Source organism: Bombus vancouverensis, chromosome 1, assembly GCF_051014615.1.
Source record: "Bombus vancouverensis nearcticus chromosome 1, iyBomVanc1_principal, whole genome shotgun sequence".
NCBI classification, from domain to species: Eukaryota; Metazoa; Arthropoda; class Insecta; order Hymenoptera; family Apidae; genus Bombus; species Bombus vancouverensis.
Genome location: NC_134911.1, coordinates 14,028,680 through 14,043,745, shown reverse-complemented (window position 1 = coordinate 14,043,745; position 15,066 = coordinate 14,028,680). Strand labels below are relative to the sequence as shown.

The window sequence follows — 15,066 nt, the reverse complement described above, 5'->3', positions numbered from 1 at the left end:
GAATTTTTCGCGGGCCAGTTACGTTCCTCTCTGTCAATTAATAATCGAGTATCCGGCGTAGAGTCTTTAGAGTAGACACTCGCCGGAGGCGGTTTCCGGGGGCCGATAACACGGAAGCGGAGCACAAGAACCCGGCCGGCGTGCCAGGAAAATGCTCGCGATATATCAGCGCTGGGACACGATATTTTGAATATTTAAGGAACAGAATGGGATGAGCGATCCTCGACGGTGAATCATTTTTACGGCAGCCACCGGTAACCGGAGAGGCGGAGAAGAAAAGGGGGCAGAGCTCCTCCACCTGGCAAGGCGATCCACGACCCAGCTTCTCGTATTTCCCTGTCCAATTACGTTTCTCGTAGAGGAGAACAAGAAGAAGCAGCGTAGAAATCCCTGCAGGACCTTCGCGAAAAATGGAACGAGGAAGAGCTGAAAGAATCTGACCGGGTACATCCATTATAGTATTCCCTTGTTTTTTTCTTATTATTCTTCCTTTCTCCTCTCTCTCTCTCTCTCTCTCTTGCTTATCGTGGACGTGCTTTAAAAGTGGATCGAACGATTGTATTCAAAGAAATTGCGAGGAAATAAACGGGCAGGAATTGTCGATAAACTTTTTAACGAATCCCTTTTGCCATCGACGAGGCGTCGCGCGACGCGAGGTTGTTCCAAGGACTCGCGAAACTCGATTGCCACGTTCCAGGCGATTCGTCTCTTTCTTTCGAGCACCTTGGCCTTTTCTTTCCATCGTTTCCGACGCTGTTCATCGTTATTCCAAAGCATCGATGTTTTCGTTAAGCTTCACTGGAGGTGAGAGAATCCGATGAAAATGTCGGTTGAAAGTTGTTAACGGTGAAACGGACTGAATCTATTTTATAAGGGTAATGTCTCGTATAAATTTGTGACTTTAAAGTCGAAAATACAATTATCGATCTTCTTGGAGGTTCTCCGTGACGCTTACATAATCAATTTCCAGCGACAAGCGTTCCCGCACCGAGAACGATTTCCCATTTCGCGGACAGGAATTATTCGTGGACATCAGTCACACGGTGGTCACATTTGTAGGGTGTGCCGTTAGACCCGGGTCATTTTTCTTCGACTGCTATTTCCTGCTTTCTATCCCCCTTTCGCCCTACGATCCTTTTCTTTCGAAATAAATGAGCGGCTGCTGCTGGATCAACGAGCATGAATTTCACGCAGAGCACGCGAATGAGATCCGTATGAAATTATCTGTCTAGAGGAGGGGTCGATTTCGAAAAGGGTGCACCGAGTAAAAGGGTTGTTCCCGATAGGGTGGCAAACTTGTCCAAATAAAGTAGTCGAGCTGACGCGTCATTAGCAACAGCCCGTTGCAGAAGCTTCTGTTTCGAGGCTCCTACAAAAGCCTTATCCTTTCAATCGATGAATCGTTTCGGATTCGTTTCGTCGATGTTGCCGGCCGATTCGTTTACCTGTGTAAAAACACGATTTCGATTAGGATTCCTTCCGGAGATCTCGTGAAATGATAGAACACGATTAAGAAGGGTTCCCTTCCCAATGGTACTTTTCTCTCGGATCATTTATTATCCTCAGAAAATCCTGATATAATGACCAATCCTTTATTAGGTCGTATAACACCTTGACGATCTTTCTCGATGGAATATTTTCTGTGCCACGGTTATGAAAGTTTCTTTTCAGACCTCGATTTTCTATACATAAATATTTAATATCCTCTTGGAATATTATTATATACTTCAGATATACGACCTTATCGATTCAACGATCCCGTATTTCGCTTGAGTCTACGTCTCAGCTTTTTCCAACCGCTATTTGCTCGACGGGAAAATTGTCCGCCGTACAGTTCCATGTACATCCTTTGAGATGGAAAAAACAGCGGACGACGGAACGTAGCCTGGAAGAGTTTCATGCCCACTTTATGAACCTGTTGTTAGGTGGGCAAATCTCGCTGACAAAGGACCCTTTGTGCCACGAATACCTTGTATAATGTTAAGTCTTCTTTCAGCGCTGTTCCTTCGTGGTCTCGGTTTGTGACGCGTTATCTTCGATGCGACGCGTTTTGCCGCGTTTAATTTAAGAATAAAGAAGGAAAAACAGATTACACGGTGTTCCATGTACGCGTAGCGCATACACACGTAAGTTGATTTCACACGTGGTTCTACGAAAACCAGCGCATTTAACGTTGCCTCGATCGTTGGCTGATTCTCTTTTCATTCATCGATTCTTCCGCTCGAAGAGCGTCTTTGAGGTCTATTTAGAAATGCTCTTGGGTTAAATGATAAAGCTCGGAAGTCGAGTTTCGTGACACGGTTTATACGAGGAGGGCAGACTCTTCTGTTCAATTGTTCGGTGACTCGAGCACCGTTGCGTTTAATCCCTCCGCTACGGATAACAAAGAATTTTTCTTCACAGAACCATGGCCGCTCGCTGGAAACGAGGAGAGTTTTAGCGCGTTTCATTCTTGTTGTTCCGGTACCTTTTTCAACGAACGCCAAAGCTTGTTTAATCCCTTCTTTCTTCTCCCGTTAGATTTTTCTCTGCCCTCGGTTGCTTCTCGTTTTTCTTCCTCCTTCTATCCGCCGGTTTGTACATCATCTTCGAATTAATTGGATTTCTTTTCCCGTGACTGCGCCGAACCGGACCGTTCGTCGATTTAATCGCACGGAAAAATGAACTAATTCGAAAGACGCGAACGAAACGGGACAAGGACTCGCATTCGAGGCTACCGTCAATTTTTACCGCTAACTCGACGGAGAACCTTATCCACAGGGACGTCGATTCGAGATCTTTGAATCCGACAAACATTTTCCAGAATCTTTTTCAAATATTATTATGTACGAGTATCTCGAATACGCATGAAATCTAAAGAATTTGTTTCGATCGACTAGAGACTACAATTCTCGATTCCCAATTATTAAATTTAACAAACATTTTCAGAAGATTTATCAAACCGTACGCTTAGTATTTCAACGCCTAAAACTCGGGTGAACTTGTTCGTCGAATATCGCGATTCGCAATTCTCGATTCGCACAAAATTTTTGTGGATATTTATTAAAATCTTAGCTCTTATATCGTGTTTTAAAATGAAAGATCTGCTTCGCATTTCACGATCCTGAATAACCTCGTGTTTCTATTATAAATCCTCTTTGTACAATACGGAAGACAGAATATTCTGTAAACGCGGCTAAACTCGACGCAACGAGACGATTTCCATCGAATGCCGCGTTAAATCGTACGGAAGCTGTATTCGGTCGAGAGGATCGAGGACACTCCGTTATTCGTACGTTCGCGATTTTATATCGTCTCGTTGATAAAACGCTTTAACCTGTCTAACATTCGTGTCGTTATTTCTGCTGTCTTCGTCCGGACAACTTGATTTCTATTGAAACAGCTACGCTGACCTGTCCGTATATACCGAAGGCAGACCTGGTTTTCATTCGCGTGGAAGAAAAATATGGAGCGCTAGCGGGAAAGAGAGAAGGAAAGGAAGAAAAAAAAGCAGGGCAAAGGATAATAAAACAAGCAACGAGCAGCAGAAGCGGTAGCGAAGCGAGGTTCGATTTGCGATTCATCCTTCTGCATGAGAACTTATCCACCTGTTATCTTTCCTTTTTTTCTTTCTTTCTGTCTATAGACAGCGTGTGTACGACTTAATCGAAATCGTTTGACTGACAGATATATAATAAGCCGTTGTCAATTACCGTGTATCAATTTATATACACACGGGCCTGGTTTTATTCCTCGATGATTGACAGTCGCTGGCTGGTCTGTCAGATTGGTGTGTACGGGGTGGAAAATCGGTGGGAGTGGAAAGAGGGTTGAGCGCGGAATCGCGGAGCCTGCGAGCCCCGGCAGACTACGAGTCACGTCAAATCCGAATGAAACGACTGGAATTACAAAAAGAAATACCGTTTGTGCGTTCCTTCTCCCTACGGCGTTCACGACCAAAAGTCTGGGTGCCGCAAAAACGATTTTGCGTCACAAGCAGAAATTTTTCGTTTTAAGTTTTCGCCGCGGCGGCAGTACGACGCGTGACAGGACTTTCTTCCTTAGCTATTGTTTTTATCCTGCGATACGTTTTTATCCTCAGACCCGGGGAACGAACGCTGATATAAACCTATATGTATATACATATATATATATATGTACATGCGTGAACGTACTACGGGTACTGTACGTTTTATCGCTCGACACTTCAGACCGGGGAACGAGAAATGTTTCGATGAAGATTGTGCGATATATCATACCGCGGGGATCGCGTGTTTCGTGTGCTTGTTCTTTCGAGAGGGAGCCGCGAATCCCAATATTTTCACGTCGACTGGCGCGCGATTGTTCGAACATGAGGAATTTTGCTCGCTTACCGGAATCGAAGGTCACCTCGCTGATCATGATCCATCTGTCGGAGAAGTGAAGCCTCAACTTCACGTACTTGCCGACTCGATGATGGAGCTTGATGGTGATGTTTCTAGATGATTCGAAGATCTTGTCCTCCATGTAGGTATATGTTATTGGCTCGCCCGTATAATATTTGCCACCGATGCTGAACAGTATGTCGACTTGGGAAAATATCTGAAAAATAAAGTATAATTTTTTGTCAGTCCAGATAGGAGAAAGAATAACAGAGAGAGAGAGAGAGAAAGGAAGAAATTTTCTGAGAGAGAAGATCCGTGGACTTTGTACGATAATAGAAGTGGAATATAACTCTTCGTGCCAATAGGAAACAGCTCTGAGACACGTAAACAGACACGTGAAGATATTGGAGACACGCAACCTCGGGTGGTTTAGGTTTGGGGCGCGATATAATATGAAATTTTGAGGCGTTCTTGGTCGAATCTTTTCTATTTGCGATTTATGATTTACGATCCAATAAAAAGTAACATAGAAATCTAACAATAAGTTAGAACTGAATGAATACAGCGCGAGTCTGACAGAGGAAGGTCAAAAGATTTGAAAAGAGAAGAAATTGGAGATGGTGGGATCGGCTATTGCAGTTAAAACGGCGGTTGATCAGATCTGTAACTTGAATATTGAAATATTTTTTAGATTTTTATTTCGAATGCGTGGACATCTTACGAGATTGAAAAATTCTTCTATAGAAGAATTGACCAAACTTCAACGATCTGACGATCCAAGTTTCATTCGATAGGAAGAATGCTCGTCTATTTTATCCTCTGGATCGAAGTTCAGAAACAAAGTATCTGCATATTAGAAGAGAACGGAGCGAAACAAAGATCCATTTCTATCAAAGTGGCGGTAACCGGGAGAGATTGATCGAGGTGGCCTTAAAATACATCGGAAACCTAAATAAGCCGGCGTATAGACGAAATAAAACAGACGTAGACGAAGTGAGACGTTGATGGATAGAGCCGACGTGAAAACCCGCTCTTCGCCGAAGAAGATTTAGGAACAAAGTAAAATACGATCCTCCGGCGCGGAAGAAACAGAGGAAGAGATAGAACGAAGAGGCAAAACGAAAGTCGTATGACTTTTGAGAACGTTATAAAAGTTTAATACGTCCCTGAAGTTCGATAGGGTATATGATCTGATCATAAATCAGGGATATTATCCGAGGTCGCAAAAGGCTTTACTTAGCCAGCGTTGTATCGGCGCTACGTTCGTATGATCTTGCCGGTCGTCACGGGATTTGAGTATTTTACGATCCATCTCGTCCGTTTTTTGTTCCCCGTCTCTCCCTCTCTTCCCTCTTTTTTCCTTTCCCCCTCTACATTTTTTCTATCTCGCTCTTCTTTCTTTTTTTTTTTTTGCTTTGCTATGAAAGCGCACGTAAAAAACGTCGCGTGGAAGATGAAAATTGAAGCTATCGAAAGGAATAAAAACTGCAGCCACCATCGAATTTCACGTTGACAAAAATGTCAAGTAAAAAAGAAAAATAGAGAAAAAGAAGAAAGGAAAAACAAAATAACGAGCGAAAGAGGACAAATTGAATTTTCGACGGTGCAGCCTGTCGAGCGGTGAAATCCAAAGTGGATAATAATGCGAATCGCTCCGGATCGAGAGACACGAACGATAATTGGAAATTTTGTTAATTTCCGGGTAAAAAAATATTGTTGGATAATACGGGTATACTTGGCGCAACTTGTGAAACGAGATTTTAAAATAGGTCAGCAGCTGAAATTTACATGTTACGAGGTTTGAAACGAGTTATTTGAGACATTTCGTGTATAACGAGCTCGAACTTTGTACGGAGCACGCGCGATGTGAATTTGGAATTGTCAGTTTGTAAGCATTGCTATTTTCTTACTACGATACGAGGATTGATATTACGAAAGGGATATACATATTTTTCGATGATAGGCTACATCGGCTACATTCGTCTTCAATATTACACGCGATATATGCCATCGACGCTGTTTGTTACGTAAACCGTAGGAAATTTTCTAATTTACTCGTTACATCGTTTTCACCGACTACAACGTTATGAGCGTACGAGTGTACGGTAACGTGTTGCTTTGCGACTTGTCGATTCTACCGCGACAGTTTAACGCTTATTTGCATATATTAGTCACCAACTGAAGACGATCCAGACGCATGTGTCCGACGTAGACCTGTTGAGAATCGCTTCTAGGAAATGTTCTTAACAATGTGCTTTCTCATTGTATCGGTATAAATGGTAAAACCGTACTTTGAACCAACAGCTATAAACATACGTATGTAGACCTCAAAAGGTGAAACGAGTTCTGTAAAAAAAAAAGGAAATCCTTGAAATTTCAATTCGAACGAAAGACCATGGAAAAACTACTATTCGCTGTTTTACGGGCTATCGAATTATCCGTGGAAGGAAAACTTGCTTTCAGCCGGCGCGGCGTTGCGGTGGCGTACGAGCCGAAAGTCGATAATGCGATTGTCACAACCGCGGGGCAACATCTGGAACGGATTCGTCGTCGAATCGGTTCCCGAAGATTTCGTTATCGTAATTCGCGTCATGTAAATCCAATTACGAAAGATTCGTTTCAGGCCCGATGGGAGTCGGAAACGATATCCCAACGACGGCGTAGAGACGGACGGAGATAGACAGAGAAACGAGAAAGAGAACGAGGCGTTTATCCCGCCGCTATCGATATCGATGTTCCTGTATCCGTCGCTTTGCCTGGTGGTTCCCTGCTGGTGGATCGTCATAAAACTCGTTTGCTTCACCCTTGTCGTCTCTTCGGGGTGGATTTCGGTGGCGAAGGTCCGTCGACACCGGCCGTGTATTCAATCGAAGCTCGACGAGAGACAAGCGAGGAAAAGCTGTGCGAATGTGTGCGGGTAGAGAACGCGCGCGACCGCGCCAGGAGTCAGATGCAGAGAGACGGAAGCCGCGCACGGATTATCCGATATAATATACCGGATGAAGCGCAATAACTGATCTGGAAGTAAATCTCTTTTTTACAGCACGGTTCAACGAAGAAAAATGGAGAAGCCCGGCCCAGCGAGCGGCTCTTTTTTCCTCTGGACCGGGAAAATGATTTCGTTGAAACGTATCTGCAGTTCTCGCGCAAACAGAGAGCCTTACGCTCAAAGAGCAACATTATTTCATTCTATCGACGATTCGAGTACAACGTAGCAGCGTGTATAAACGTTTTAAAACGTTCTAATCTTTCGTTCATGCACGGATTTTTCCTTCTATCTCGTCATCGTATCGATTCGTCGGTTCTTTCATGCTTTCTCCATCTACGTACGTAGATCCAGTGGCCTACGTGTAATTTAACGAGATGATTTGACTGACGAAACTGGATGGTGCTTTTAATTAGTCGACTCGATGTTTCATTACATCCTGCAAAGCGAGAGCTCGGACGTTTTTAAAAAATCATGCAGAGCCGGATTCGATTCGGTTCGCGTGAAAATAGTCGGCAGGCTTGGTCAGTGCAACGCGGCTCATTTCGCCCATTAGCCGGTCGTCGAGTCTTATGTATTATGCGGAATAGACGGCGCTCGCTTCCATTCGTGACCGTCAAAGGGAACGCACCCACCGGTGAAATTGAAATGGAGTCCGTAGGAAAGAGCATTCGTAAACAAAATTGACACGAGAGCAGCCTGGGACCTGAAGGGGGCGAAGAACCGTTGCATCGAGACCCGCTAGAGGATGCAATCACGGAAATTTATGCACTTTGACAAGCCGGAACGGTGAACCGGCGGCAAAGTAGACCGGGTTTCGGTCCTTACACGACCAAGGAAAAGTATTTGCACACTGTCAGAAACGCAGTGAAAGATCTTATCAGCTTGTCGAGTTTGCTCGTTTTCGTTTCCTTCTCTTCGACGAAGAAGGAATAAGTAAATCGACTCGCAGACGTCTCGGTCGTTACGTTTATTAAATTGCTACGCCAAACATCTCTCCGCGTATACAAGAAAATTACAAAGTGATCTCGTTACTTATGTTCGAGATTTCGTCAACTTCTATCAAACCGGATGCCGCCATCTCGTTTATGCGCATCAACCAATATCGGAGCAAACGCGTTAAAATGATCTACTGCTCGAACTTCGAATGAAATTCTATGACTCAAGGTATCACGCGTTTAACGATATCCCGGTGTCGTTACTTCCAACTTGAGCAACTAGACCGCGATAGTCTACGGTCTAGGACAACCTGTGTTCATGTACGATCAGAGGATTTTGTCTTCAGCACTTCATTTCGATTCGTCGTTTCGATAATGAAAATTCGCGTGGCTGCATTTTATTACCATTCAGCGAGAGAGAAGCTAGATAAGTCTATAAGTTTTCGTTTAGAATGAAAACGTGAGCTAATTTCTACTACTATATCTGATCAAACAGAGAGTTTTAAGAAACGTGTAAGATCATCTAGGACTGACCAGAAGACAGCTAAGAGTATTTTTTAGAACTCATGACATTTAACACGCTATGGTGGGCACAATCGTGGATACATGAGTTTTAGCTGGAATTATCGTAGTCCTAAGATTTGTTACCTGCTAGTTCTGGGTCACTCGAATTAGAAAATATCACAGGACTGGTAGAACTGACTCCGCCATAATTTTGTCAAATCTAACGAGTTTGAAAAGTTTTTTGTCGGATCAGGAGAATTTGAAGTGATTTTGTTTTTGAAATGGTTGCTAGTAAGTTTGATGTGTTTGACCACAGAGACTGTCAGAGTCCACGGATTTGGGATAATTCTAGTTGAATCCTGTAAGTCCGTGCGTATATCGTGGAAGGTCTCAGGTAGGTCCCATAGTGGATATAGTATGCCATGGAACCGGGATACTATCACGGTAATGTCAAATAAATCCCATTGCTCCGGGTTTATATCCAGACGATCCCATGATCCAACTAGAGCACGACTATGAGGTCATTGGATTCGATTCGCTTATAATACAAATGTGCGAGAAAATTTTACGATTCCTGTGAGCCGCTACGCAAAGTGCAATCTCAGATATGCAATGGAAGGATTAAGGAACAGGGAAGTTCATAACAAAGTAAAGAAAGAAAAAAACTCAATGACGCGGAATTTTTTTGCAATTAGCAGTCCTTTTTCTTTCCTTAAATCCAATGGGCTTTGTTATTTCATAGCTGTTAGTTCGATGTGACTAATTATAAACTAAAGATTGAATTTTCTAATTCCTCGAAACATGCACTCGAGAAAATACCAAGTCAGGAAATTCGACTGTCCACCCCCAGCAACTTGTCCAACTCACAATCATTTTTCCTCCACAAGTCCGCAACATTTAAGACTAAACTCATCGAGAGCACACGTATTTCATCTACAAGTCTGCGCGCCTATCTTGCTTTTTTCAAACTGTCCTTGCGCTTCAAAGAGACTCGATTGCATCAAGTTGCAGTTCGAGGGAGCCGAGTAAAAGTTCGCGTGAACGATCTCTCGTACTGCAACGCGTACATATCTAGAATCCTTCGGCAAGTACATTGTTTCACAAGAAAAATTCCATCTCCGGTATATACAAACTACGTGTTTGCAAGCGAAAAAGTCCCGTAATAATTAGAAAGTTAGCGGCTCCTTTCGCAGTTCGTTTGCAGCTAATTTCTTGTCGTCTTTAAAGACGACGACGGCGACGCGACGTCTCCTTTTTGTCCCGAACGGGAGAGGCCCGCCCCTTTTGGCAACGTCGGGCAAAACGTCGCTCGTCAGGGCTTTTTTAAACGCGTGGGAGGAGAATAGCGTTTCGTATCGCAGTCTATTATCGCCCGTAGGCGGCGTGTTTCGTTGGCTGGTTCCGTCGAAGGGGAAAATGTTATTTGGATATCAAAGATGCGCCACGGGCAAAGCCCCGACACAGCCATTGTGCGAGGGGTTCCGGTTTATGAGCTTGCGAAACTACGCCGGTAGACGGGGTCACTCTGTATATAAAACCTGGCGACGCGGAAGGGAATCTGGAGGACGATCGGGTGTTCGGGTGCTTCTGTTTCCAGACTCGACCACCAAGAGGGCACCGACATGGCGGTATCAGAGGGCTGCCGCGTCAAAGAGCGTCCTCCCGTTCATAGTTTATTATACGCGCTTGTTACCGTATTCTCTCCCTCTCTTTCCCTCTCCTTCTGTCTCTCCCTTCTTCTCTGTTTCTCTTTTCTCTCATTCTTTTACTATATTCGTGATGGCCCGTGAGCATGCATATTTGCGTACGCTAGCGACCGGGATAAGTGAAGAATTTCGTACGCGTAATTTTTATCCATCCGTTTTGTCGGTCTCGCGAACACGTCACGTATCTACCGCTGCCCCCAGGTTCGTTTCAATTGCACGCGTTCCGCGGTCGAACGGCGAAAAAGCGCTTACCGTGGTCGTTCAGAGGAAGACCGCTCTCCCACGATCGCAACACGTCGAATCGGAACGCAAACGCGTTTTTCGCCCGCCGGTGTTCGCCGCCGCGCGTATTTGCGTTCCGCGGTGAACGCGCTTTTCCTGCAGGCGGGAATTTTTTTTTCTACCCTTCCCCTCTCTCTCTCTCTCTCTCTCTATTTTGTTCGTTCTCCGGTTCGCTCAGTTTGTCGATCTTCGGCATTAATTGCCTTGAAAAACGTGGGCCGTGCACGCCAGCCAAGCCCCGTCGAAATGTCCCGATGATTTTTCCTCTACCCAACCCTATCCCCACCTGTCCCACTGGTCATGGCTGAATAAAATATCGTCAGCTTTACCGTGGCCGCGCGCGTGAAATCGCTGATACCGAAAATATAGTCTCTTCCTGTGTTGGTCGGTGGTGCGCGCCTGTCGAACAGCGCGGCCCCGAGCTGCGGAGATCGAACGTTTCAATTAAACGGTGTTATTTATTCGGACAAAATGCTCCGCGTCAATGTATTCATGAGCGTGACGTCGTATGAAATTTTTAAAGTTCATCAGGCTGGTTATCAACGTTGCACACGGAGATACGCTGTTGCGAACACGAACGACCGTTGTCAGATAATCACGGTAACAATTATTGAAAATGATTTTTTGATGAGCGAGAATACGACCGATGTTCGATTAACATTGTATGATTTAGCCTTATTGATTGAAAGCCGAACATGCCAGGGGCACCCTCGGCCACCCACGCACCCTGTCGCTTACGAAATACACGAAATACCCGGAACGCTTTTATCCGAATCAAAATTCGGCCACTCCCCATTTATAGTACATACTGTTCAATAATCGTCCATGCATATTTCATCGCACGCGCTACCAAATCTTTAAATGCGCTACGCCGACGAGCAAAACAGCCGCGCGAGTTAAAGCGGATTTGCGACGAGCACCCTGTGGATTGCGTGGCCTGGCAAACGCGCTCTACCGGTGTGTTATTGCCGTTTCAAGTATTTGCGTTATCGTAGCACGGCAATGTTAACGGGAGCGAAAGTGTGTTCGCGTTTATCGTTCCGAAGAAAAAGATTACGATATTAATTGCGATGCGTTTGCTTGCGCGTTGCTTTTGCGTACGATAAATAATTTTCATATCAAAGCCGCTATGTTATTTCAGAAAGTGGCGAAACGAGATAAATGAAACATTTTTGATTATTTATCGTTTGGCATATTATCGATTGTCTCTGACGGGAAGTTCGTTTATAAGTTGTATATAGAGGAGAAATTTAATTACGCGAAAATAATTAATTCTATATAAGAATGTTGTACGCGTTCCATGGAACGTGATTTCGTTACTGCCGCGCGAAAATGCCTTGCCGTAGAAACTCGAAGATTGTATAAGCGACGCTTCTTTGACTTTTTTACTCGGTTAGGAAGTGGTAAAAAGCTCCGACGAGATATAGACGGTTTACGGGCAAAAGAGTCTTGATTGACTTTTGGCAAAAGAGATTTAGAATCGGTTAGCGAGGTGCTAGCAAAGATAGGTACCGGGGGTTTACTTTCTTTCCTTCCTTTTTCTTTCCTTCTCTCTCTCTTCGATTCTTAGGTTTCTGTTCTTTTTCTCCTCTTATTCCCTACTTTCTCGTCCCTATTATCTTCCCTATTATACTATTTCTCTCCTCCATTTTTTCTTGCTTTTCCCCCTTCTCCGTTCCTATTCTATCTTCTCTCAAAAGACTTCGCTTATATCAGTCAGATTATCCATGATCTGCGCGGAGTTAATCCTAGATATTCATCGTCAGTTTCTCAACTTTCAAATATTTGAAACTCGGGCATACGTAATATACAGGCACATGAAAATCAAAATTGAAAACAGATCCATTTTCCAGTAATTTGAGGAAACCAACAAAAACCAACTCGACATCGATCGAAATCAAATCATTTTGCGGAACGTGCCACAAATTGATAGTCACCTAATACGCGTTACTAATAAGCTTTTACACGTTTGAATATTTCAACAGTTACGATTTAATCCTGTCACGTTTTATCGGTTATTTACCACCCGATTATATCTTTCTAACGTTAAAAGATACATTCGATTTGGGCAGAATACGAAGGAAGAATTTTCATTAGCGCGCACGATTTCTCGTCTCAATTTTATGTCAAACACGGTTTTAAACGTTACGAATTCTTTCTGTTTGCTAAAATCAGAACGAGATTGAAATACAAATGGAACATAGCAGGGTTAAATACAGCTGTCTGCTCCAAATCCTCCGATTATTCTCTTCGTTATCAATAAACATTAAAGCTTTTACGACCATTGTCTTTAAGAGTTACATTATCCTTCTGGTTATCGATATACCAGTGACAAATCGCTGGGTCAGCAACGATTCGTCGAATCGGATAAATCTGCAGTTTTGATCTCTTTGTGCATGGTAATCGTGAATTTTATTCCGCGGGCGGAAATAATTCCATTGTCGGGCCGATTTCGCATTCGAGTCGCATGCGTCCGCCGCTATCGTGTCCGTATCAATGCAGAGGGTGGCGTGGAGCCGTGGGGGTTGAAAGAGAGAGGCGAGCAGATCGAGTGGCGGATGTATTTGCATTATATTATCGAACTTAACGCGGACGACGCGGAAGGGTCGCGAAATCGCAGCGAAACGGAAATTGTACAAGGGATCGAATTATTGGCCAAGCGACGAAGAATGTCACGAATAACACGAGTTCGCCAACTCATTTCCGGTTCGTCGTCACGCATTGGATTATAATCGTAACGAACGACACGCGGCAACGTTTCTTCCGCGTTTTCAAACGACCTGCGATAGCGTTTTTCTGTTCGCGCACGCGCGCGTTGGTATTAGATTTGCGAATTTACATTAATTTTACGGGACCGAAAAAGAAAAAAAAAAAAAAAAAGAAGGGACAGGAGGAAGCGTCAGAATCGAGGCTCGCGTGAACACACTTTAATACCGTCCGGCATGCGTGTAATACCTCGCGTATTTTTGTAATTAACGAAGCACGGGGGAATTAAAGCGAAACTTTCCTTGACTCGAGCTCGTCTCGAATTCATGGCATTTTGAAGCGGGAATGAATTAGTAACAGTCATATCGTTACTCTGCTCTTTCCCAACGACGATCGTTCGTAACGTTGTTAGCAAACGTAACGTAGTGGAATTTTTATATACAGGCTGTCTCGCAGCATGTATGATTCATCCTGATTCAGTCGTATGCTCGGCAGTGAATATAAATGTAATAAGGGGAAACGTTCTTTATTTTTCGTTAAAAGGAATATTCGTAATGTATAATCACGTAACGGAATCATACTATCATAGTGATACCACTTTGTCATTAAGAATTATTTATTATATAGACCATAGGAAATAGGTTAAAACTCGAAAGAAGTATCGAACGACACTGGTCTTCTCACAGATTCTGTGCAGTAGATACAGATAATTTATCTGGCATTTTCATGTAACAACCTAACATAATTCCTATTTATACAAGTGGATCATTTTCGTTAAATCGAATGACCGGCAGAGAAGCATAAAGATTCACGATACCAACGTTGAAAGCGAAAAGGGAGCGAATTCGAGCGTTAATGCGTTCGGCTTAAAAGCATATGCTAATGAAAGCTAGATCGCCGATGATGAAAGTAAGTCGCTGGGCTGTTTAATAACAGAGATCACGTGTCCCGATTATTGCTGCTTTTAAGCAATATCGCGCGATCTAGCCAATAAGGCACGCTCCGAAGATACCCAACTACAGGAATTACCGTTTCAAATTGTATTTATATTCAGCCGGCGTCTGACTGATAAAGCGTCGAGTGGAATATTCGATCAACCGTGGGGGGATACGGAGAAGGAAGAGACGCTCCGAAACGACCAACCTAGAGCGAGCTAACGGTAAAAGGATCTCGAACAACTGTGGATGGTGAGCCTGTTGATCGTGCGCTGCTTGCGCATTCCTTACGGGGGTTACAGGAATAACGTCGCCAAAGCGAGGGTAAACGATTTCGCTTTCTGTGTGTTTACGCTGGCGACAAGGGCGTGGATACGTAATTAGACGTAAAACCTGTTCCTTCTTAATTCCCACTTTATCTTTATTTTACCGAGATCCATGATTTATAAAGGTACGGTGGAATTTTATTTCGGATCTTTTATTTCAACCATCGAATGATGTTTCCCAGCGCTTTTACGTGTGGAATTTCGTTAAAGATTCACGTCGCGCCGAGGGTCAGAGGCAACGACCTCTTCGTAATCGCGTTAAATTGCCATCTTGAAATAACTTAGAGCTAATTAAGGCGAGCAGAGAAGTACTGCGAGGTATGGAAAATGTGTTAGAATA

At 43.8% G+C, this 15,066-nt stretch overlaps 1 protein-coding gene across 1 annotated transcript in view; it reads right to left on the bottom strand.

The window, feature by feature from the left end:
* Positions 1–15,066, bottom strand: part of LOC117153611 (discoidin domain-containing receptor 2) — a 159,019-nt gene that overhangs the window by 35,059 nt on the left and 108,894 nt on the right. Inside the window, exon 7 of the mRNA XM_033327805.2 lies at positions 4,353–4,560. Within this exon, the coding sequence (XP_033183696.1) occupies positions 4,353–4,560 (208 nt within the window). The remainder of the gene's footprint in view (positions 1–4,352; positions 4,561–15,066) is intronic.